At 53.3% G+C, this 22,548-nt stretch overlaps 9 protein-coding genes across 9 annotated transcripts; 2 read left to right on the top strand and 7 right to left on the bottom strand.

Annotated features, from left to right (window-relative positions):
• Window positions 1-81: 81 nt before the first annotated feature.
• Window positions 82-4,454, bottom strand: A1O3_09995 (ATPase; the record flags this gene model as incomplete). Its single annotated transcript, XM_007740086.1, has 2 exons — window positions 82-2,616; window positions 2,724-4,454. The coding sequence occupies 2 exons, from the start codon at window positions 4,452-4,454 to the stop codon at window positions 82-84; spliced, it is 4,266 nt and encodes a 1,421-aa protein (XP_007738276.1).
• Window positions 4,455-5,284: 830 nt separating this feature from the next.
• A1O3_09994 (uncharacterized protein) lies at window positions 5,285-7,457 on the top strand (the record flags this gene model as incomplete). The annotated part of the gene is made up of 4 exons (XM_007740085.1): window positions 5,285-5,319; window positions 5,397-5,476; window positions 5,629-7,081; window positions 7,202-7,457. The coding sequence occupies 4 exons, from the start codon at window positions 5,285-5,287 to the stop codon at window positions 7,455-7,457; spliced, it is 1,824 nt and encodes a 607-aa protein (XP_007738275.1).
• A 933-nt stretch (window positions 7,458-8,390) lies between these two features.
• On the bottom strand, window positions 8,391-10,016 carry A1O3_09993 (alanine-glyoxylate transaminase/(R)-3-amino-2-methylpropionate-pyruvate transaminase; the record flags this gene model as incomplete). Its single annotated transcript, XM_007740084.1, has 1 exon — window positions 8,391-10,016. The coding sequence occupies one exon, from the start codon at window positions 10,014-10,016 to the stop codon at window positions 8,391-8,393; it is 1,626 nt and encodes a 541-aa protein (XP_007738274.1).
• Window positions 10,017-10,660: 644 nt separating this feature from the next.
• A1O3_09992 (uncharacterized protein) lies at window positions 10,661-11,464 on the bottom strand (the record flags this gene model as incomplete). Its single annotated transcript, XM_007740083.1, has 1 exon — window positions 10,661-11,464. The coding sequence occupies one exon, from the start codon at window positions 11,462-11,464 to the stop codon at window positions 10,661-10,663; it is 804 nt and encodes a 267-aa protein (XP_007738273.1).
• A 634-nt stretch (window positions 11,465-12,098) lies between these two features.
• Window positions 12,099-12,477, top strand: A1O3_09991 (uncharacterized protein; the record flags this gene model as incomplete). Its single annotated transcript, XM_007740082.1, has 2 exons — window positions 12,099-12,215; window positions 12,277-12,477. 2 exons carry the CDS (start codon window positions 12,099-12,101, stop codon window positions 12,475-12,477), a joined length of 318 nt encoding a protein of 105 aa, XP_007738272.1.
• Window positions 12,478-13,243: 766 nt separating this feature from the next.
• On the bottom strand, window positions 13,244-14,548 carry A1O3_09990 (DNA glycosylase; the record flags this gene model as incomplete). The annotated part of the gene is made up of 1 exon (XM_007740081.1): window positions 13,244-14,548. One exon carries the CDS (start codon window positions 14,546-14,548, stop codon window positions 13,244-13,246), a length of 1,305 nt encoding a protein of 434 aa, XP_007738271.1.
• A 782-nt stretch (window positions 14,549-15,330) lies between these two features.
• Window positions 15,331-16,411, bottom strand: A1O3_09989 (uncharacterized protein; the record flags this gene model as incomplete). The annotated part of the gene is made up of 4 exons (XM_007740080.1): window positions 15,331-15,468; window positions 15,528-16,021; window positions 16,073-16,185; window positions 16,245-16,411. 4 exons carry the CDS (start codon window positions 16,409-16,411, stop codon window positions 15,331-15,333), a joined length of 912 nt encoding a protein of 303 aa, XP_007738270.1.
• A 1,101-nt stretch (window positions 16,412-17,512) lies between these two features.
• On the bottom strand, window positions 17,513-18,985 carry A1O3_09988 (uncharacterized protein; the record flags this gene model as incomplete). Its single annotated transcript, XM_007740079.1, has 1 exon — window positions 17,513-18,985. The coding sequence occupies one exon, from the start codon at window positions 18,983-18,985 to the stop codon at window positions 17,513-17,515; it is 1,473 nt and encodes a 490-aa protein (XP_007738269.1).
• Window positions 18,986-20,548: 1,563 nt separating this feature from the next.
• A1O3_09987 (uncharacterized protein) lies at window positions 20,549-21,823 on the bottom strand (the record flags this gene model as incomplete). The annotated part of the gene is made up of 1 exon (XM_007740078.1): window positions 20,549-21,823. The coding sequence occupies one exon, from the start codon at window positions 21,821-21,823 to the stop codon at window positions 20,549-20,551; it is 1,275 nt and encodes a 424-aa protein (XP_007738268.1).
• Between the last annotated feature and the right edge of the window lie 725 nt (window positions 21,824-22,548).

Below are 22,548 nucleotides of genomic sequence, written 5' to 3'. Positions count from 1 at the left end.
TATTAAGCTGGGGTAAATGCTCGAAACACAGCAAATGCCCGAAACACATCAAGATTTCTGAGGTCTGTTCAGGCCGCCTCATCATTCAGCCTTCTTACTCTGCTTCGTCCTTAACTTCATCAAGAGGTACACCAGAGCGTAGGAGCTGAAGACAAAGATGACGACAATGGCCGCGTCTCGCCATCCGTCGTATTGGTGCTTCAGGTTCAGGGTGGAGAGATAGTCGGCGCCGGTCTTGTACTCGCAGACGCGGCAGTTGCTCGTGGCATCGGGGTTGGTGAGGTTGGCGACCTGGCCCTGAACTCCGCCAAGATAGTCGGCGAGGTAGTCGCGACAGGTGGTGTTGGCCGGGGTGTCGAACATGGCAAACTCGTGCTCCTTGCACTTGACATCCTCGTCCCACACTCCAAATACGAGCATGGCGCCCATCAGGTAGTTGAAAGGATTGAGCCAGTACATCCAGTAGCGCCAGAAGGCCTGGATCTGGGCGTAGGGGACCAGGGTGCCGCAGAAGGAAACCAAGGTGCCGATAACCAGCGGATTGACCAGCGAGGCGAAGACGGCGTTGGGCGCGTACGCGGCAATGAACTGGCCGATGCCCGTGTACAGAAACTCGTAGAAGAGTATGACGAAGAACATACCGCCCGCGCTGTTGCTGTCATTGGGGAACCCCACCGTGTAGTACCAGCAGACGAAATACAGGACGGCGCAGATACACAGGTAGGGGATCTCAGACACGATCAAGGCGGTGACAAAGGCCTTCCAATCGTACATCTTGGCCTTTTTCTCCCGTGTCTCGAAGATGTCGCGGCGCTCGATGAACAAGGGCTGAAGTTGGTTGATGACGCCAGGGGCCACGAAGATGAAGTTGAAGATGGTGAATAGCTTGAGCTGAAGCTGGCCGACACCATCGCCGATCATCCAGAACGAAAATCCGTTGAATAGCGCCGACCCGACATGCAGCGCGAACTTGTTGTTTGTGTAGTCAACGTTGCGGTACAGGGCGAGGTTCAGCCGATGCGTGACAATCTTGATCTGCGACCACAGAGGCATGGCGAATTCGAACCCGTCGTCGTGGGTTCCGGGTGGTCTGGCCGCACCTTCACTGATGATGCTGTCCAGTTCTGCGGTCACCTTATGGTATTCCGCTGATTCCAGCCAGACTTGCGCCCAGTCCCGGCCCTGCGACAAATGGCCCGAAACGACGTCGATCATATGTTCGGCCGGATTGGCGTGTGGCGGGCACGCGGCACCGTACCGGCCAAAGTAGTCCTTGACGGTGGCGGCGTTGTCGCCGATGTCGCCAAAGTAGACGGTTTTACCGCCCTTGGCCAGCAGAAGGAGGGTGTCGAACTGCGCAAAGAGCTGGGCTGAAGGCTGATGGATGGTCACCAGTACGGCCTGTCCCACGTCGGCAAGCTTACGTAGGAACCGCACCGTGTTGTATGCAGACTGCCCATCTAGACCGGAGGTGGGTTCGTCCAGGAAGATCAGAATGCTAGGTTTAGCCACCAGCTCCACCCCGATGGTGACTCGTTTTCTCTGCTCAATAGAAAGGCCGATCCCGGGGAAACCGATCAAGGTGTTTTCGATGTCGTGGAGCTCCAACAGATCAATGATGGTGTCGACGTACCTCAGTTTCTCGGCCTGTGGCGTGTGGCGTGACTGCCGCAGAAGCGCCGAGAATTCCAAAGCTTCTCGAACCGTGGCGTAAGGCTCATGTACGTCGAGCTGTTCGCAGTATCCGGCGGATCGTTGGAATGAAACGGGCAGAGGTCTGCCGTCGACTAGGATCGAGCCGTGGATGGTTCCCTCGGTCTTGCGTTGAGCCAACACGTCCAGCAGGGTGGTCTTTCCGGCTCCGGAAGAGCCCATCAGTGCTCCCAGCATGCCTGGCCTAACCCAGCCCTGCACATTGTCGAGAAGCTTGCGATCTCCGTGGGGGGTCTTGACCGTGTAGGACAGGTTCTTCCATGTAAAGACAGAGGTGTTTTGGATCAAGGTCTCTGTACTCGCTTCGGCGGGCGTAGATTGGTCTCGGAGCGAAGAGTCGGAACTGACAACTTGTTTCTCCTCTGTTTGAGACTCTATATCTCCGAGAATGTGACCAGCTAGATGGACGTTCTCGCGTGGGATCAGTAGCTTGCTGCCCAGTTCTGAGTCGGACTTCCATCTGCTGGTGAAGATGACCGTGATGGCGACAAAGAGCGCCCACCAAGCCCATATAATTCCGAAATTGCGCCAAAGGTTCGAGTGACTATAGGAGAGTGAACGTAGATAGGCATCCCCGGTGACAAAGGTCTCTCCAGTGACGGCACCTCCCACACCAGCACAAGACTGGTATTGAGCATTGGCGTACCCAGGGCCGTTGGGAACAAGGTTCGTGCCGACACAAGGGATGATGGTATTGTGGAACTCATTTCCCATGATGGCTTCAAATGCATATGCCATTGGATCGATCCAATAGATCCAGACGAACCAGGGATGCATCTCGGGCTTTGCTATCATGTAGCCAATGTACATGATTGCCATCATGATCACGAACCCTGATACCTTGGAGGCGGCGTCAAATGTCCTGAAGGCGGCACCGATGGCTCGGAACAATGCAGTCATACACTGCAGTTGGATTGTCAGTCACATTTCAGAGAGAGAGAGAGAGAGAGAGAGAGAGAGAGAGAGAGAGAGAGAGAAAGAAAGATTTGTGCGGGGGCACGGGGACATACCATCGTAGCCGAAAACACCACAATCCAAAACGTGAAGAACTGTGACGCGGTAGCTCCCAGGCTGACCATCCAGTACAGCACCAGAGAGAATGTCGTAATCTGAACCAGAAGCTGGGGAATGTCCGCCGCAATCTGTGCCAGGCAGAAAGCTGCCGGGTGATAGAAGGCAAAGGACTTGTGCTTAGCCAGCACCGGCCGACCGAGGAACGACTCAGTGACTTCAGACATACTCAACAGAGAATTGTACAGCAGGCCAAAGAACAGTGCGCCGCCCTTGATGAAAAGACCAGCCGAGTTTTGGGGGGCATTGTAGAAGAGAGAGCCGGCAATGAGAGCCTGGACAATAGTAGAGACCTGCTTGATAAAGAAGGTGGCCTTGTCGCCCCATATTATCTGGTATTGGCGGACGACACACGCTGCAATCTGGGTGAGCAATCCAGCTGTCAAAGGACTCGTGTGCCGAAGCCGCTTGTCCTTTTCAAAGACGACCGACTCCTGGAATGCTCTAGTGTTTGCCTGAGCCTCAGGCGAACGGGGATACTCGTATTCGACGGCCATCTGCTGGTGGACAGGAGACTTCTCGTAGTGTTGAAGGAGCTCATCGGCGTTTCGCGGGAATCTGTTCTCATACCCTGGCCGGATTTGCCTTTCAGTGGGCACAGTGACGCCGGTGAGGAAGTCGGCGACGTTGGCCCCCTGAACGCACATGAAGCCCAGGTCCTCCATGAAGGGCCGGGCCTGCTTGATCGGACCATAGTAGACTTGTTTTCCCGTGTCCAGCACCAACGCTTTGTCGAAGAGGTCGTAGATGGCATTGCCTGCTTGGTACAAGGTGACAATCGAAGTCAGCCCAAGCACGTCGGTCATGACTCGAATGGCTTTGGTGTATTCAAGCGCGGTACTGGCGTCGAGGCCCCTGGTACTGTTGTCCCAGCAATAGACGGAGGCTCGAGTGGCCAGACATTCAATGATCGAGACACGTTTTCTCTCCCCGCCAGACACTCCTCGGACAAACTCATTGCCAACCTTGGTGTCGTCTGTGTGTGAGATGCCCATGGACTCCAACAAGAATTGCTTGAATTGCTGTTGATAGTCTTGTCGCGAACGCACGCTGTCGGGTAGATGAGAGGGCACCTTTAATCGCGTGGCGAAGTCGATGGTCTGGCCGACGGTCAAGCTAGGAAAGAAGAGCTCTTCCTCGGTATTCATGACAATCTGACCTCGATAGTGTTTTGCTTCATCGTGGCTCATGGACCCGTACCATATGTCTCCCTCGACGGACGAGTATCCCCCTCTTCGGTTGGCCAACAGCTTCAGCAATGTGGTACATCCAGAGCCAGGCCGTCCTAGCACAAGCAACATCTCCCCCGGCTTGACGCAGCCGTGTGACTCATGTAGAATCGTCTTGAGCGGAGGCTTCTGGCGACCTTCCTTGATCAATCGGGGCAGGTTGAATTGGGACAGGGTGTTGTCGTGGATGCTGGCCTCGGCGCTGACGACTTTCACTGTCAAGTTGCTCCAGGTTACACCTAGTTTTCTTTCTCGTGCAAAGGAGTCGAGATCCTGCTGATGCTGGGCTCGGACTTGCTCTGTCAACTTCCAGTCCTGACCTCGGGAAGGGGATGGCATTGTGGTTTGGGCCTGGGGCTGGGGCTGGCCCTCTGAGTTGTTTGAGCCCTTTTCTCCTGTAGCAACCTCATTAACGAGCATGGGAGCCTCTGAGGCAGCCATGATGGACGGAGCACGGAGCAGGAGGATGACGGATAGGGACAGCAAAACCAGAGTACTCGATTGCCCTGCAGGGGCCAGTTGCTCACCGTGGGTTATTATAGTCGCAGCATTTCCTTATCACGGACCAAGCCGGCCAACGTATGCGAAATGTCGGATGAGGACCATTTGGCCTGAGGACAATGTATTTCCATCTTGTCGAGTCCACTCGGGGTCGAGGCTGTCGAGGCCCGGATGCGAGACACCCAGTCAAATTCCACGGAGGAGTCCACAAGGCGATGTACTCGGCGTGAATACGTCCCGGTTCCAGCTAGGATGGAGGCCCGTGTCGTGGGAGGAGGCACGAGAGGTGGGCCTGTGCCTATTTCCATGTCTCTGCCACCGCGTCAGAGCGGGCTCATAAGGCTTCTTCAGACTTCTCAGGTCCACTGCTTGTCCCGACGTGCCGCTGAGTCAGCGGCACTTTGTTGCCTTATTCCCATAAAGTCCCGCGACCTTCCATCCAACCTGGAGGTGCTGTATAATCAATATGTGTACCGACTGAAGCTGGCAAATGCCAAGGGGGCGCCAATTCTTGCACCAATGTCAGGAACACCAGCATCACAGTCCCCTGATAGCCCCAGCACCGACAGTCGCGCCAGTTCCAGGATATCGCGTGCTTGTGATTCTTGTCACGGGAAAAAGGTGGGCTCCCATGCACCTAGCACCCTTGCTTCATTATTATTTCGAGTGGTCCGTTGGCACTGTCTGACCATGCGCAGATCAAATGTGACGGCGTGCGGCCTCGGTGCAACTGGTGTCAACACCATGGCCTCGATTGTAACTTCAACAGGATGCGACGTGGCCGAACGAGAGGCAATCGCGCCAGGTTCGTGGAGGGCGCCGCAGCGGCTGCATTGTTCTGCTAGTGGTGTAGCGTGACGCTGACGGCACCTGTTCGCATAGCAAGCTGGAGGAGAGCGATCTCGTGCGTCGAATGGAACGCATCGAGCGTCTGATCACTGAGAATGTCGAAAGACGCAATGGTTGGTTCGAATCTAGAGCTGAACGGCGAAGGCATTTTACTATTGAACATTGCTGACCTATAGGTACGTGTACGTATCAGGGCGACAGGAGGCTGCATCTCGAGGCTCAGGCGCAGGCGGAAGCGCAGGCGCAGGCTCTGACTCTCCTTTAGATGCCAAGGCCAAGTTGCCTCGCCGTCCTACTGCTGCTGCTGCTGCTGCTGCTGCTACTCGTACTGCTACTGCTACTCCCAGTGAGCCGGCCCTTGAACTCGACACAGACGCAGACTCGGCCAGTCTTGCCAATGTCGGACGCATCTACTGTGCCGGCTACAAGCTCGGCGACATCAACATGTTCCACGGGGTCCCCTTCCTTTCGCGGGAGGGCCAGAAGTGGATTGGACTCCGTGTAGATGACACTGACGGGCCTGCCAGTGGGAGTCCACATGAGGTACCAGGGCCGCTGTGGGAAAACCGCCTCCGGCCAGCCTGGCCCGACACCTCTCGATCACCCGCCGACGCGACCAGCTTGAACTTGAACGGAGGCTTCCAAGAGTTACCGCCCCGAGCACTGGTGCAGGAATACTTGGATGCTTATCTCCGTTCAGAGGTCTCTGACGTCTTCCCCCTGGCCGACCCGGTCTTGTTTCCGCAAATCCTGGACGAGGTGTACAGTGGCCGCAGCGATTTCTCCCATGCTGGTGCGGCAAAGGCATGTGTCCTGGCCTTTCTGCTTCTTGCAGCCACGCTGCTCAGCAATCCGGTCAACGAGCCATTGCCCCCTATCGATGTGTCGGGCTGTGGTACTGCGGCCGAGCATCTCTTCGTCGACGTCCTGAACGCCAGTGCCAGTACCGAAGCCGTGGGTGCTCTCATGATGCTAGCTGTCTATCAATTCACCTGTGGACACCTCCAGCCTGTTGACATCAGCTTATCAGTTGCATCGCGGTTGCTGTTCATGCTCGGCGCCCACCTCTATCCGGGCCAGGATCTGGATGTTCTCCCATCCGACTCCCAAAGCATTGAAACCAGGACCATCCTCCATCGGCGCGACTTGTTCTGGATTTGTTATGGTCTCGACAAGGACATAACCTTCCGCACAGGCCGGCCTCCCATCATGAACGACACGTCTTGCGATCTGACGTTCCCAAAGTGGTACTCGGCGCAAAGGTCCGTTAATGTCACCCGCAATTTCCGTCTCCCCGGCGACCTCCGACTGAGTCTGATCAAGTCGAAAGCCTACGAAAAGCTCTACTCGCCCCATTCGCTGCAGAAGCCCGATGCGGAAATCTTGGGCGACATCCGCGAGCTGGACGAACTGCTGGAGAATTGGAGGCTCTCCCAGCCCACCGGATTCAGGCCCAAGCTCTCTTTCTCCCTCCAAGCGAAGAGCTCAATCGACTGCTTAGACATGGACCCTCGTTCGTTTTTCACCCGAATGGACTACTTCCACTGCATGACCACCATCCACCAGGCAAGTAGTCGCTGCAAGGACTGGGCCCATAACCACCGAGTGCTTGAAGGTCTGAGTTCAAGCTTGAACCTTGCGCTGGAGTCGAGTCGCTCACTCCTCTCGTCTTTCCACGCTGCCGACTCGGTCTTGCTCAAGCTACCAAGCTTATTCTGGTGCGTGCATACTGGCTACCGCCGACCATTCTTGACTTGGGTGCTTCCGCTCTCAACGTGACTGGTGACTGCCCCCTCCTGCATCCTAACACTGGCTTACCTTCTGTGATACACGATTAGGATCGTCTTGTTTTATCCCTTGTCGGCTACTCTGGTCCTGTTCTGCAACATCCTGCTCAATCCCGCGAGCCCGGCAGCGTCGTCCGATACCATTCTCCTCCGAGACTGTCTAAATCACATTGGAGACAAAGTAGATCGTGTCAATGGCCTCTCTGATTCGCAGTTGCTTCACCTGCAGACCGTCCACAGCTTTACTGCCGAAGTGGTGCGATCCGCCGAAAGCCTCGTTTTGCAGAGCCAACACCCAACATCATGACAGAAAAGTATCGAATCACCATCACGAAAGAAAAACTACCGCGCGACCGGGCGTCCCGCAGCAAATTCGCTGCATACCGAACGCCTCACCTCGCTCGCCAATAACTATACCTATTGCTTGAGGCTCCCTATCGTCCGTGACGACGCAGATCTCCCATTACCATCCCCATCCCCATCGCCCATCCCCATCGCCCATCCATGCGACGGTCCATTCCGGGCAACATCCACAACCCTGGCTGACCGGACAATATATCTGTAACATTAATTATTCAGTAACTTCACTCCGTTGTAAAGGCATATAGCAGTGCAATGGCGATTCGGCAAGAGCGCTCTCTTACGCTAACTCTAGAGATCTATTTCGGCCGGTGTGGTTTGGCTCATTATCGTCCTGGACCGGGCTGGCTATTCAGGAATAATCCAAGTCTCCATACAGAGTACGCATACTGGGTACGCATACATACGCGCGGTCGTCACATGTGCATTTTGATCATGATTGCTATGTGCGGAATACTACCTATGTAGCTGGAGCAGAATCCATGATTGTGCTCAGGATCAACCTATGTAAGCCCTTGATCTGTACCTCCCGTGGAAGCATGCATGATGATGATGATGGTGGTGCCTATGGAAATTTGGGTCGAGATCGCACTTTCCTGGTTTTGTCTATTCCTCAATGCCCCTGCCCCTGCCCCTTTTTGCCTTGACTCTCACCACATGATCCTCGTCGACTGGCGCCATTTCCATGTCCATGGTGGGTTGTTCCTTAGCAGGAAACATGCATCTCGGCTGGCATGTTTTCTCTTGTCTTGTTCCAAATGAATCCCCAAGCTTCGCCCACATTCCCGAGGCTTGATCTAGAAAGCCTTCTGCCCTCCAATCTATCTTTACTCCCCCCAAACCTCTCCTACCAGCATCGCACTTCGACTCCGAGAGAAGCCTACTTCTTGGCCTGCTCCACCTCGATCAACCCCGTCTTTAGGGCCTCGATAGCCTTGTCGATTTCTCCTCTCGACTCGTCGGTCGCACTCACGCCCATGTGTCCAAAGCGGATGTATCTCGTCGCAATCTCCCGGTGTAGACCACCAGCAAAGATAACGCCTTTGGCCATCAGCTTGGGTAGGATCTCCGGTGGCGTCAGTCCCTCAGGCAAATAGATTGCCGTCATAGTATTCGCGGCGTTCGCCGGGTCTACAGGCAATTGCTTCAGACCCAACTTTGTCACCTCAGACTTGACATATTGGCTGATCTTGCGATGCTGGGCAAAGCGGGCCTCCAGTGGTTGCGAAAGAAGCTGCTTCAGTGCCGTGTGAAGAGCGTTGACCAACTGCGTAGGCGGAGTGGCGAAGTAGGATGGCTTCTTCGCTTCGTAGTTCTGCATGATCGGCAACCAGTTCTTGAAGCTGGCGTAGTAGCTACCTGGAGGAGTTTTTCGGGATTTGTACACGTTGAGGGCCTTTTCCGACACCATCACGATAGACAGTCCTGGAGGGCAGCCGATGGCCTTTTGGGATGCAGTCAGGGCCACGTCAACGGACCATTTGTCAAAGTAAAGCTCTTCTCCACCGACCGAGCACACGCCGTCCACCACAAGAAGCGTATCCGGGGAGACACGCCGGATCAGGTCGGACAGAGGCTGGATGTGAGACAAAACACCGGTCGAGGTGTCGACATGAGTCACGGTCACGGCCTTGTATTTCTTCTCTTTGAGAGCAGCCTCAATCTCCGGCAGCTGTGGTCGATCGCCAATAGGCGCTTTGAGCTGGAATGGCTTCGCTCCGTAGGTTGCAAGAGCCTCCGCAAAGGAGTCTGCGAAATATCCGCTATGTAGCACCAAGACGTCTTCACCAGGTTCGATCAGATTGGCCGCCACCAGATCCCAGCCGAGAGTGCCACTTCCCGCAAGGACGAATGGCTGCGAGGCCGGGTTGCTGGTCTGGAAGAGATCACGTAGGAGGGTGAGAGTTTCGCCAAAGGTGTTGACGAAAGGCTGTCCGACGTGCGACTGCGCAAAGTGGCCCATGGACTGGGAGACCTCATCGCTGATCTCGATCGGCCCGGGAATCAGGAGGGAAGGGTGAGGCGGCTGTGAAGACATTCTGGCAGACGCAGAGGTGGACAATTGTCTTTTCTGGATGTGAGCTGGTGAAGGTGAACGTTGGAGGGGCGTGTACGGGAGGTCGTCGGTCGACGCAGGCAACGAGTCTCGTTCGGCGGTGTAGGGAGTGTTGATTGGAGGGTAGGAAGATTGGTGATGCTCCTGCAGATGTCGCGAGATCAGACTCAGGCGAGTCGTGGCAGTGGCAGAGGAGGAATATGGGCGTGAGGGAGCCAGGGTGACGGTGATGGGGACGGTGACTGTGGGGGAGGGGGTTTTGGGTGATGGTGATTTTTGCGCGGTAGTGGCCGTGGCCGTGGCCGCCAGGTGAAAAGGCCGATGCAGGTGACGTGCGGGGCAGCAGCCGATCGAGGAGAAGGGCGAGGCGAGAGAGTTGAGACGCGATAAGGGCGAGGAAGAAACGGCGGAGAGAGCTTTATGGGAGATAGAGGCTGTCAGGGGCGCCATCGTCAGGGTAGTCGTCGTAGTAGTAATAGTAATAGTAATGGTAACAGTAATAATAGCCTTATTGTGCGCAAGGAATACGGTGTTGACTGCGCAATAAAGAAAACCCGGAGGTTCCACGCGTTGCCCCTGGTGGATCGTGGCTTTTTCAATGCCCAGGTACTTCTTCTGTATCTGTACCTCTGTAATAGGTAGTAATCCTGGGCCACCAGGGGTCTTGTAGCACTGTCTTGCTCTGGCCCTTTCGTTCCTTTTGCTCCCTGAAGTCCCAACCCCCAACCATGGGGATCCTCGTTAGAAATAGGTGTCCGAAGGGCTAGAAGTGGTGGCACCTCAGGGGTGAGAAAGGCGGGCTGGACAGTCGCCCGATCGCACAATCAACGAACACAATCTCACGCTGTGATTCCGCCCCGGCAAAAAGAACAAGCGAAGAACAAAAGAGATCACGTGCAATGCATTCATAGTTCATGGTGCTCACGTGAGCCGCTTAGCGCCCACGTGATCGGGCTGAGACCTCCTTTTCGCCCCCTGTAGCCCTGTAGGATCTGTAGTCAAACAGGACAGCAATAGTCTCAGCACGCCTCCTTTGCTTGCTCTCTTGCCCGCTTGTCTGGTCAACAGGCTCTCTACCATGGCTCTCATGGCTCTCAAAGCTCCTCGTTCGTCTCGCTCGTTGCCTGGCTTCCCATCTCCATCCATTCGTATTCATACGCGTCCTCGTGGCCATCCTCAGCCTCGTCCACGTCCATGCCTTCGCCGGCATCTTCCATCTCGCCCTCGAGGCCCCCAGTCTCTTCTCCTTCTTCTCCTTCTTCTTCTTCTTTGGCTTTCCCTTCTGCTGCCCGAGCCTCTGCCATCACCTCGTCAGGAAGATGCCGATTCAGGTATTTGAAGATCATCATCTGCACGTTTGGCGGCAGAAAGTTTGGCTCAACACGCCGGCCCGCGTCGACATCGAGGAGAGCCACGGTCGGGGCCACGCTCCGGATGATGCCGTGCAATTCTTCTAATCTGGCCACGGGCAGCCTACGCATGTAGGCGACGTTGAATTGCTGCATCCTCTTGGTCAACTGTTGCTGTGGGACGACTATATCGACGTCTCGGGCAGTGTTTCGGTCGTATATGATCTGAGAGACTGCTCGCAGCCCCTCATCTGACAGGTCTCCCTGTCTGACGGTCTCAGATTTGGAGAGTTTGGTCCAAAACGCCGGCTCTGTGCTCTGCAACATCCTCAAAATCTGGTCGGACTTGTCGCCGTCCTGGCTCAGGAAATGCATCATCGATAGAAACATTGCCTTGCGCTCGCCGAGTGGGAGGGGACTTTGAGGGCGAGAGGGCGAGGCGCGAGTCTCCTGGGCTCTCTTGTGTCCTTGAGTCTTCCTTCCCCTATACTTGGAGGCGTTGCGAGCCTTCTTCGCCTGCTGGTACTTGTGGGATCGAACACGGGCCATTTTGACGAACGGAGTGATGGAAAAGGGGTTGAGTGTGCTTGTTTTTCAAGGTGAGTGATGCGCGCGCGCGGTGTAGTGTGGATGGACAGAAGTGAGTACGAAAGACGACAAACTGGAGCAGCTTTATTGAGACACGGCGCAGGGCGCGGGCAGTTTCATTGTTCAGCCTCGTCGCCGTGACGATCATAAATCGCTCCCTGGCAGACCATTTCACCACTCAACAAAGCCCAACACGACTCTACTGTCATATCCAAGCATTCTGAGCGTTCAAACGAGTGATTATCTTCCATTTGGACTCGATTTGAAGAGCAGGTTGGCCATCAGAGGCCTTGAATCCCACTCCCCTCGCATCGTCTTCGACCACTACTCTTGCCCTACCACGCCAAATTGGCGGCCTGCTCCTTCTTTTCCAGAGCCGATCTGAAGTATTTCACCCCTCGGACACTCTACTTTACCTTCTAATAGCAGTATAGATCGCTGGCGACCATAACCTGCATACTACGACGACATACAGTACGGGTGCTTTCGTCTAGCTGTATATTCAGACTCTCAACACGACTCTCCTCCGCGGGACAGCCTAATTCTCCTCCAAAAACGCAAGAATCCTAGCCCAGATTGTCGTCTTCTAGTCAGTATGGACATGAGACCAGAGGATACCGAGCTGCACGAGTTCAACGAGCTTGGATTGCACAATGCTACCATTGCCAGCCATGATGCCACCGACTCTGCCAATGCTGTGGCACGTTACGCGGTGAGCATTAGATATCTACCCGTAGCTATTCTCCTGGAAAACAATAGACTGACTACTATAGTCTACACTGTCCCTCCGCCTGCACCAACTGCGTCGCCATCCTCTGGGCAATTTCCTCTACTGGATCATGTTGATCCTTGGTCTCCTCCTTCTGACTGCCACTGTCGCGGTCATGCTGTTTCTCACCGTCTCGATCTGGATCCACACCCTTGGATTGCTGAAAACACACGTCTCAAATGTTCCATTGCCAGTACAGACTTGAATGAGGCGAGGCGAAGGGAAGAAAGGGGCAGGAATAGGGGCAGGGTGGTGGTCATGCAGCCAATCAGGCGCCGAGGTGTGTGTTGATAAGAAAAGCAGTGAATACAAGTGCATAGTATGCCCTGTCGCCCGCCATGACATTTCCCTTGTTTCCATATGCAATTCTACTGCGTGTTTTTTCGTCCATCTCAGTCACTGACGGCCGCCCCGTGCCTACGAAATTGTTTCAGTGGTATGATGTGCTCCCCGTGCCTACGAAATTGTTTCAGTAGTATGGTGTGCTTCTAACGACCAATTCGACCACTATCAATATTATATCAACAGCGTGCTCCTGACTATAAACCTACTAACTCTAGTCCTATACTAATAGCGTCCTTCTCTACCTTGTCAAGGTCTTTTCTACTTATTAGAATAGCGTCCTCCTATACTATATCACCTCTCTCTTCTTCCTATAGGAACAGTGCCCTTCTAAACTATATTATCTTTCTCTCTTCTATATACTAACAGCGTCCTTCTACGCTAGATAGTACTTTATTCTCTCTGTTGAAAGCAGTGTCCTTCTGAATAGTAAGATAGTTAGTACCTATCATTTATACTTGACGTGATCCCTGTTGATAATATTCTAGATATCTCTGTTCTTAGGCATACCCTGGGTGTCTTCTACAACAACATCAGGGTACTAGGTTGGACGTGAATCATGATAGTACTAGACCATACTAAACTAAACCGATGTTGAACTGCTATCATCATCTTATCAGATGTGGAATTCAATCATTCCTGAAAATCGCATCCAGCAAGTACGGTGCAGCCGCGTCTCGCCCTGGACTCTCCAACATTCTGTAGATCCTATTGCCCGACCTGTTGCCCAGCCAGTTGCCCCTGTCATGAGGAACCTCGCCGTCACTGTTCCTCCGTTTCCGCGGTCGCTTGTCGCCCACAGTCATGCCTCTCGTCCACTGGCCGGCAGTCTCGACTCTAATGTCTTCGGGACTGCGAGCACTGGGTTTCCATCGCTGATCATCGCGCGTCAGGACGTACCACACACAGAGAGGGTCGTGAAGCGCTAGTGCGGCGCCTTCGCCTTCGTGGCCAATGTGCAGACGTTCCATCTTGTCGAACATGGGGTCCATGAACGCCGTCGCCCACTGAGCCAACGGACTTCCTTGTTTGGCTAGCTCGGAGGCGTATGCACTGAACGCACCGCGGCTGAGTATGTGGAATTCGGTGATGTCGAGCGACATGAGGGTGAGTTTGAGCTGTTTGGACAACCGGGGCGGGTAGGGTGGCAGGTGGAAAGACCGCTCGCCCTCAGTCGGCACGGGCATCGTCGAGGATGGGATGGGCGATGTTAATGCATACACCGTGGCTGCGGCGTACGGGTCGGCGTAGACGTTGAACTCGGCCACGGGCGTCACATTGCCAATTCCATCAACCGTGCCGCCCATCGTAACCACCTCCTTACACCGAAGAAAGGTCTCGGGGTCTTCGGTCGCTGCGAGAGCAAAGTTCGTTAGGGGCCCGATCGAAATCAGAGTGATGGTGTCTGGCTCATTCTCCCTCAGTAGACGAAGGATTTCCTTGTGAGCCGGGATCAATGAGGGGATGAAAGTTTTGGCCGGCTCCTCCAGGTCTACTTCTTCCTTCGCGGTCTCAGTGAGGAACGAGTCTGGAGGAGGTTCCTCGAACAATCTCTTCCAGCTCTCCTCGGGCGAGAAATGAGGGTGAGTTGTGTGCGTGCCTGCCAACCCGTCGACACCATGGAAGTAATCGGCACTTTCGATCCTATCCTGCAGCGGCTCCTCTGCCCCAATTGCGACGATGGGTTTGAACTTGGTGATTCCTTCGAACCCAACCGGGTTGCCGTTTTTCTCACGCCATTTGAGCTCCTTCTCTAGGATGTGGAAGATGGCTACGACGTTCCGTAGACAGTTTCGTACGTCGACGTTACCGAATGTCAGCGAGACAAGCAGGACTTCCAAATCCTCTGCCTTGGCCGCAAATGCCAGTAACATGGCGAGAACATCATCCACGCCAGGATCAGTGTCGATGATGATGCGATTCTTGGGAGCCATGATGATTAGCGAAGGATATTCAGCTGGAATAGTAGAGAAATCGATGTCAGAGGACGGATGCCGGCCTTTCGAGGGAGGTCAGTGACACAGTGGTCAGTTCGCCCGCACCACTGGCCGAGATTCGACCAAAGTAGTCCACTAGCAGTTGTGAAATGCAAGCCAGGATTCCCAAGGAAGTGAGCAAAGTAGAAGGTCCTGCCGGCAAATATCCAACGATGTAAGAACTGGGTGTAGATACGAGATGTTGGTAGAGGTGGAGGGTCCTCAATGCTACATACTACCTACTAGTAGTCAAGTGGCGGTCCCCGACGGCGGGTTGGTGACTCTCCCGACTTGGCAACCAAACTGCGCTGCGCTCCCGCTTCTCACCACTACTGGGTACACCTACGATCTACTAATTACCTGCACGCCGCAGGCTCACTATCTTGCTCCATTTAGTAACCGATAAGTTAAATGACTACCAGTGGTATTGTGTTTGGCTCATGCGGACTTTTTGCTATCCTTCAACACCTCCTTCTCGTTCCTACGCAAAAGTTGAATTATTTACCGAGGTGGCGCTGCAGATGGGCTCAACTGCCAGTGCTTTGGTGAACGCTCAGAGATGCAGACCACGCCATTTCATTGCAAGTCATTCCAGACTCCCGTGGCTAGCGACCGCCCGTGCAAATTGCTTCCGGATCTCGCAAACCGGTATGCTCGTCTCGCATAGTCTCATGCTCGTCGTTATATGGTCGGTGGTTCAAGTGTCCATTCACCATCGGTGCGATGGCAAACCTGGGTGTCTAGTAGACTTTTTTCTTCTCATCCACACTTAATTGACCGGGTCCCATGTTTACCAACAGCAGAAGGCCACCCATAATAGAGAGGATCTGAAAGAAGTCGTACTTGGCAAAATCCTTGTGCGGGTGGCTGTTGTGGAGCTGTGGTCACAAAGGTCAGAATATTTTGCAGGAAGGGAATAAGCACTCTTTTGACTCACCGCCCAGAAATTGTTGACGAGCACGTTGAACACGCTGAGCAGAAGGACCAAAATGATGGCACTGAGCTTGGCCTTGAACCCGACCACCACCATCACGCAAGCCACAAATCCAATCAGACTGACCAGGACTCGCCAGATACTCCATTCACCTGCAAAGATGAAGCCGATGAAGAGGAAGATGAGAAGGACTCTGCCTCCAAGTTGGATGTACATCTTCTTGTCCTTCTCGTCAATTGTAGGTAGCCCAGCAAACACCCTGCTCTTCTTGACAAAGCTGTCCCCGAGGACCATCAGCAGCCCGCCAATAACCGACAAGTTTCGCAGGAAGAATGTGATATCGAAGATAAGCCCGTATCCAAGAGCTTGTACGACCACGACCGAAAGAAGCCCGCCAACTGCGTATTCTCCGTAGCGGCGTATGATGACCAGCGTGGAGCAGACCGACATGGTGACGATGTTGTAAATCAAGAACAAGTGTGTAATACCCCAAGGAACTATTCTAGCTGTCAGCCTCAGCCTATACTAGCTTGATGAAGCTCACTCACTGTGTCTGAAATCCCGCAAATAGGTAAGCTGATCATTCCACTGAGTAATTATTCTTATAGCATCTTCGATGAAGGTGACCACGATGAGAAATCGTCCGATAGCAGGGAGGTATCTGTACACATCACTGGTCAGGAAAGGGATTGTAAGACCACGAAACGATGAGACGCTCACGGCTTTAGGGGCTCGCCGATGGTGGTCAACCAGTCTTCGATCTTGCTTGTTTGTTCTCTGATCTGATCGAGAGGGCTTGGATCGCTAGTGGCTTCACTGCTGCGCTGAGAACTAAACTGATTGTTCATCCCCAGGTTATACCCGGCAGTTCCTCGTATTTGCGCCATTGACGACGCGGCTTGCTTTGCTTTGCGGGTGATAGTCGGTAGGGAATGAGGTGGCGGTCGGCGAAAGGAGGGAGAGTCCGAGCAAACACGGTTCGGGCGTGATAGTCTGCTGGTAACAAAGGAGAGCACGAGAAGAAATCAGAATAAATAGAAGGAGAAAGTCGAGAAATTGCGTGGGGCAGGATGGTGGTCGGGTCGAAGTTGAATGCTGTCAAGTTTCCGGAGGTCTGAGATTGTGATGATCGGGAATTGCTAGTGAGTAGTGTGACCGCTGCAAACGATAATATAGGAATACTTTGTTGGCGACCTCTGGCCAGTAGCAGCAGAGTATTACACAGGTGAGCCGTCAGCAGTGGTAGTGCTATGGTGGTGGTGGGCAGCACAGTTGGAGGATCTGTAGGATCTGGAGTACAGAGTACCTGCGCTTATTTTTGTTTGATAATTAACACGCTGGCCCGAAGGTAAATATCAGGTACCTCTCTCTACCGACAATAATTGCTCCGCACTCCGTACTGTAGCCGTGCTGAGAACACAAGCCACTACAGCAAAGGTCCTCCTCCTGGAATCCTCCAGCCAATGAAGTTCGCAGTCCAAGTCGTTAGAGACCAAAGGACAGCCAGCCCCTGACAGCTGGTTCTGGCCGCCTTCGTGGAGCTGACTCCGCCATCATGCGGCCACCTGTTCAGTGCAGGGCAGCTGTGGATTGTACAGTACCTACCAAAATACTACGTAGAAAAGCCATCCACTGGAAGACCGAGTTGTACGGATTTTCAGGTACCAATAAGCTACCTAAGGTACTTTAGGGACCTCGTTGAATGAGTAGAACCATTTTTCCCATCTCTCAAATAGTTTTCTCCTATCCTCTTTGTAGGCCATGCTAATCTCCCTTTGCCTCCGGAAGCGTCGAGTTTCTTACTCTGAACTCTGTGGATAACCATGTGCCTAAAGTAAACAATGCCGCAAATGAATAGTTGTAGAATCAAAGTGCAGACCAGCACTGTGACGTAGAGATGCTGCTCGCAGAATACAGATTGGTGCAGTCTGACCCCCCGGCAGGATATGCATCCAAGTTACGCCGCCCGTCCCTTTCCGATGGTGTTATCAAGCCTCCCATTCCGCATCCTTGAATGATGGATCCAGCACCGGTTCGATGGACTGGAATCGGTTGGCCTTCTCGATCCTCGGCTTCGCTCCGTTCTCTTTGCTGCTAACGGGGACTGACTTGCTAAGTGTTGCCGTTGATGGTCGCACAAAGGAAGAGCTGGCCTCGCTGCTAGTGTCGTTGTCCTTCTTCGCCTTCTTCTTCCCTTTCTTTGAAGTGACCGACTCCCACTTTTCTTCTTTCGCAAGCTCGGTCGCCCACTTGTCCTGCTCCTCCTCGTTAACCTCGTCAGCCCAGCTTGGCTGGGCCTGTAACACAGGTCTCGACAATCTTTCTCGGTTGGAAACAGCTAAAGCATCGGTTTCCTTTTTGCCGACCTCTTGTCGAATCGCATTGGTATTGGCTGTTTCAGTCGCCGAATTGGTGATATCTGAGAGCGGCTCGGTGATGACTGCGCCATTTGGTACTTTGGATTTAACGGACGATGTCGCCCCAGCATCGAAAGTATCCAGAAGCGGTGCAACCTCTGCGTTGGGTGGCTCCTGGACGGTCTTCTGTGGACTTCGATTGGGAGCCTGCCATGCGTTTTGCTTCGCGGTAAATGAATTCGCTTTGTTTTGATTAGAGGTGCCTTCTGCCAGTCTCGCCGTTCGGAGTTGTTGCTGTTTCTTAGCCTCATGTATACGGTCGGCTTCCTCTCTCAGTGCCTTCTGTTCGGCCGCTTTGGCCTGTCGCTGTCTCTGTTTCTTCGACAACACTGGCTCGAATGCCTTGGAGACCGGCTTGGGGCCGCTTTTGGGGCCGCTTTCCTTGACGTCTGTTAACCTGAGAGTTGTCGGTTTGGCAGCTGGTGCCTCTAGCATGTCTGACACGTCTCCTGCACGTGAAGTAGGAGCGGTCGAGATGGGGCCGATCGAGGGTGACCCAACGGGTGAAAGATCATCATCCGCGTCCCTGCCGGTAGTGGAGGAATTCTCGGTCGAGAGACCAGAGTGCCTCAAGTTGGCTTGTTTCCCTTGCGCCACCTGCTTAGCAGCATGTCGTCCTTTCTTGTTTGAGGTCTGCGACTGAGGGGTCTCCAGCTTCGTGCCCGCCTGGGCTTTGGCCAGTTGCTGGGCAAACTCCGCATTACTCATGCTGCCATCCTCATCTCGCGGTAGGCTAACCTGGTGTCCCGCTGTGGTTGCAATAGCCACTCTGTCATCAACTGGCGCAGATACTAGTTTCCTCCTCTTAGTTGCTTTGCCCTCTGTAGTACTCGTTGAAGCACCGCTGTTCGTAGTATCAGGCCGGCTGGTATGTACCCGCTTGGTTTTCAGGCGCTTGGCAGTTGGTTTCTGTGCCTGATCTTTTGTCTCTGGTCTAGTGAGAGCTTGTCCCGTGATTTTGTTGAACAGCTCCGGATTATAGTATCTTGTAAGGGCCGCAGTTAGCGCAAGAAGCGCTACCCAGGAAGCGGTAGTCGACCACATCTTGGATGATGCCAGGTTGTCGGTGCAATAGCGATTGTGGTATAGTTGGGGACAGGATGGTCAGACTGATGTACACCCAATCAACAAAGGTATTTTCTCTCAAGAGGTAACAACGAGTCCGATTTAAGGCCAAGAGAGGTGCAAGGAGCGGCCAAGCAAGGGATGTAAGCTAAGCGGTTTGATATGGGGATGCGCTTGTCTGTGGCGAGATAGCTGACCACGATTTTGATGCCGACCTTGATGCCGGGTGGAAGAGAGGTTGAAAAAGTCGGTGAACCGTCAGTGTTTGCAAGGGGAGGTAGGTGGTTGAGGACCTGATCGAAATGTCTCAGGAGTATGGATGGTTCGATGATAGTATGCGGCGGGATTTGGAACGAGACTCGGGGGACGCAAAGGCAGAACACCGCGGTGGAGACGCAGTTGACCCACGACCAGTCCTGGACTGGATGAGGGATCGCTACGATGCGTTAGAAGGAGGAGCATGAATTGTGCGTCGTCATCATGTTTACCAGATGCTAGGTATTCTGTTGTGGGTTGACTTGTTACGGCAACGACATGAAGTTAAGTCGCGTTGGTGAAGGTCTGTATGTTGGCGGCGGGGAAAGGACAAAAGATAGGTCTGCTTCGTATGAGAACTAGGGAGATAGCTCGATGGCTTGGACAACAAGGAAGAGGTGTCAGAGGGAAAGAGAAAATGTTACAGGTACATGTATGCAACCGGGCAAATCATGAGAGTGGAAGCCAAGGGAGACCGCAGTCAGTTAGTGAAGCTGAAGCTGCGCCTTTCTTGTATGGTGATAGCCGTTGCGTGACCTCGCCTATGAAACATAAATGGAACTGCGGCTACGCCCCCCTCAATAAGAATTTAATATTATTAAATACTAGGCGACTGCCACCATAATTTAGTTCTGTCTTTCATCAAAGTGACTGTTGAACCGGTTGATCCATCGACATCGACCCTCCGTCTCCGCAGCGCCCCAACGCCTCTCGCTTTCCTCCTCCGTTTCTCACCCAATCATTACGCCATGCCACCATGGCCCTGTTGAAGCTGGCCGCCTCCCATCTCGGGGAGCATACGCCTAACGCCTAACGCCGCGCTAACCCTGGTATCTGCATGTACCCCTGTCTGCCACGCCTCTCAAAGAGTCACATCACACCCAAACCATGCAACCCGGGGTTTGCTTTTGCTGGAGACGTTAGGGTACCGTCCCTGTGAATGGACAAAGGCTGGCGGCTAGTATAGCAGCCACCCCGAGGCTACTTGGGCTTCACACATCCGTATATAGATGTAAAATGAAAGCAAGAGATCGGAACCAGGTTATATTTATATGGCTCATTCACATGCTTAGACCGCATAAAAAACACGCTTATCATTGTACAACAGTCATTGCTTTCTCCCGTGAACATTGATCAGACACCAATCCGTACTCCATGTGTTAGCCCAAAAACTCCTCGCTGCAAGGCTATCAACTTCAAGTCCTTATACACTCTACAACAGACGTGTAAATCGCCGATTTTGGCATAAACAAGTATCTGAGTAGCAATCAATCCGGCAAACTTTCATCAAGACAGCGGGCGATCGGACGGAATAACATAGTGAATTTGCCATGAATCTCTCCTTTTGAGGGCAATCGAATCTTCTGTGAGGGATGATGCCGAAGCTAGTGAGGGGGTTTTGATGATAGGCTCGGAAAGATGCTTCGTTCGTTTCGGGGTGGGTGGTTCAATGAGCTCGTCGGTTCGGGAAGGAGTAACATCCTCATACTCCATGTCGCTAACATCTCCTTCTTCGTTATCCTTGTCGTCACCGCCGGCACCGCCGTAATTGACATCTTCGGTGGAGAGCGTCATGGCCAATACTGGCTCAGGGGCTGGGTATCTCTTTGGACTTCCAATAACAGCCAATGGCCACCGCATCTCTGTCTCTGCGCCCGGTCGCTTCTTTCCAGCCATTACAGCAGCACTCGGGGGAGGAAGCATCATCCATGCAGCTTCGTCTCTGGTGGGGGGCAACTGCGAGACAACCGGGGGATGTAGGTCATTGACTTCGGGATGTCTTGATCTGCGGTAATCATAACGGTCGCTTTCGTTTGTTGGTGCCCGTTTTCGTCGTTGTGTAGAGAGATCTCCATCTTGTTGTTGTTGTTCTTCCGTACCTTCTTGGTGCGTTCCGGAAGTAGCTCGATTCCACATCCGCGTCATTCGCTCGCTGAACCCTCCAAGAATCTCGTCCTCTCTATCATATCTTTTCCAATTCCATTTCTCAGGATGCAGAGTTGTTCGTAGAGAGTCTTTGATATTCTCCACAGCATTCGACAGCCTCCGCTCGGTTGAGGTTGGCCTCGATACAGACTTTGGTTTCGGAGCACCAGCAGCATGATCTTCAGATGACATGCTTTCAGTCTCGCTTGAAGATGATCTCATTGAAGTTTCCGTTGACGGTCTAGATGGCTGCAACGAAGATGCGACTGGGTGAGTTGTCTCTTGCACTTCAGGCGAGTTGGACGCCGCATCCAGGCCCTCCGCTGGTCTAGACACATTCTTCTGCAGTCTTTCCAACAGTTTATCTCCTTTCCAACCTTTTGGTGGTCCCGGACCAAGCATCAACTCCTCCGCCCATGTCTCGTTCGTCTGGAATGGTCCCGGCTGTCTGACAGCGCCTGGTTGAGTCGTAACAACATCTTGTTGCTGTGCATTGTGTGCTTTGGCTTCTTTCCTCCTCCTGCGCTTGTGCTGAAACTCGAGACATGGCGTGAAGGAGATATAATAGAATATGGCGGACTGTACACCGCGCAGGAACCAATGCCCTGGCTCTGCTATGAAGGTAGTTTGGGCCATGTGTCGCTCGGGGCGAGGCAGCTCTGGAAGGTCCTGATAGAGGATGGATTCGTCGAACGAAGTCACGGTTCGGTCTTCTTTGGTATTCTCAGGCTAGGAGGAAAGGAAATTCTCCCCTGATTCTGGCACATTGGTGTTCGTTGTTGCCCCATGGTATCGGTGCGAGAGGGCGACAAGCACCTAAGCAGCACCGGAGAGAGTACTGCAGATGTCACCCAGGGTCCGGAAACACTAAATGCAGAGGTGGGATTCAAGATAGAAGGCTAGAAGCAGCATTACAGAATGGCGGCCCGTACGCCACATTCATGGATCTAAGGTCGGCATTGTCAGTGTGGCTGACTGCGGATCACCTTATGACAGAGTTCGAAACGCGAGGGTCACGTGAGAAGTAGCAAGGACAGTACACTTGACACTGGTGGTTGGCGGACATGGCCAGCATGGAAATGGGTATTAACCATAGGACGTAGGTCACAAGGCTCATAATTTCCAGCAGTCAAAGACTACTTTTATTTGACGCCGGAATAGAATCTAATAGATTCATCTGATGAATGGCAACAACCTATACAATTCGTTGCATCTGACGCAAAGATGATGTGCCGTTGTTTTACGGTCGAGCATTTGATCCACACACGCAAGCAGTTCACACCTCGAGTCTCATCTATCTCTCTTCAAAAAACAACGACCTTGTGCTTCAGTGTAATCATCCACAGGAGACGCAAGGTATT

Source organism: Capronia epimyces (assembly GCF_000585565.1).
Source record: "Capronia epimyces CBS 606.96 chromosome Unknown aczIQ-supercont1.10, whole genome shotgun sequence".
NCBI classification, from domain to species: domain Eukaryota; kingdom Fungi; phylum Ascomycota; class Eurotiomycetes; order Chaetothyriales; family Herpotrichiellaceae; genus Capronia; species Capronia epimyces.
Note: the sequence above shows the minus strand (reverse complement) of the source record. Positions and strands in the feature narration are given on the sequence as shown.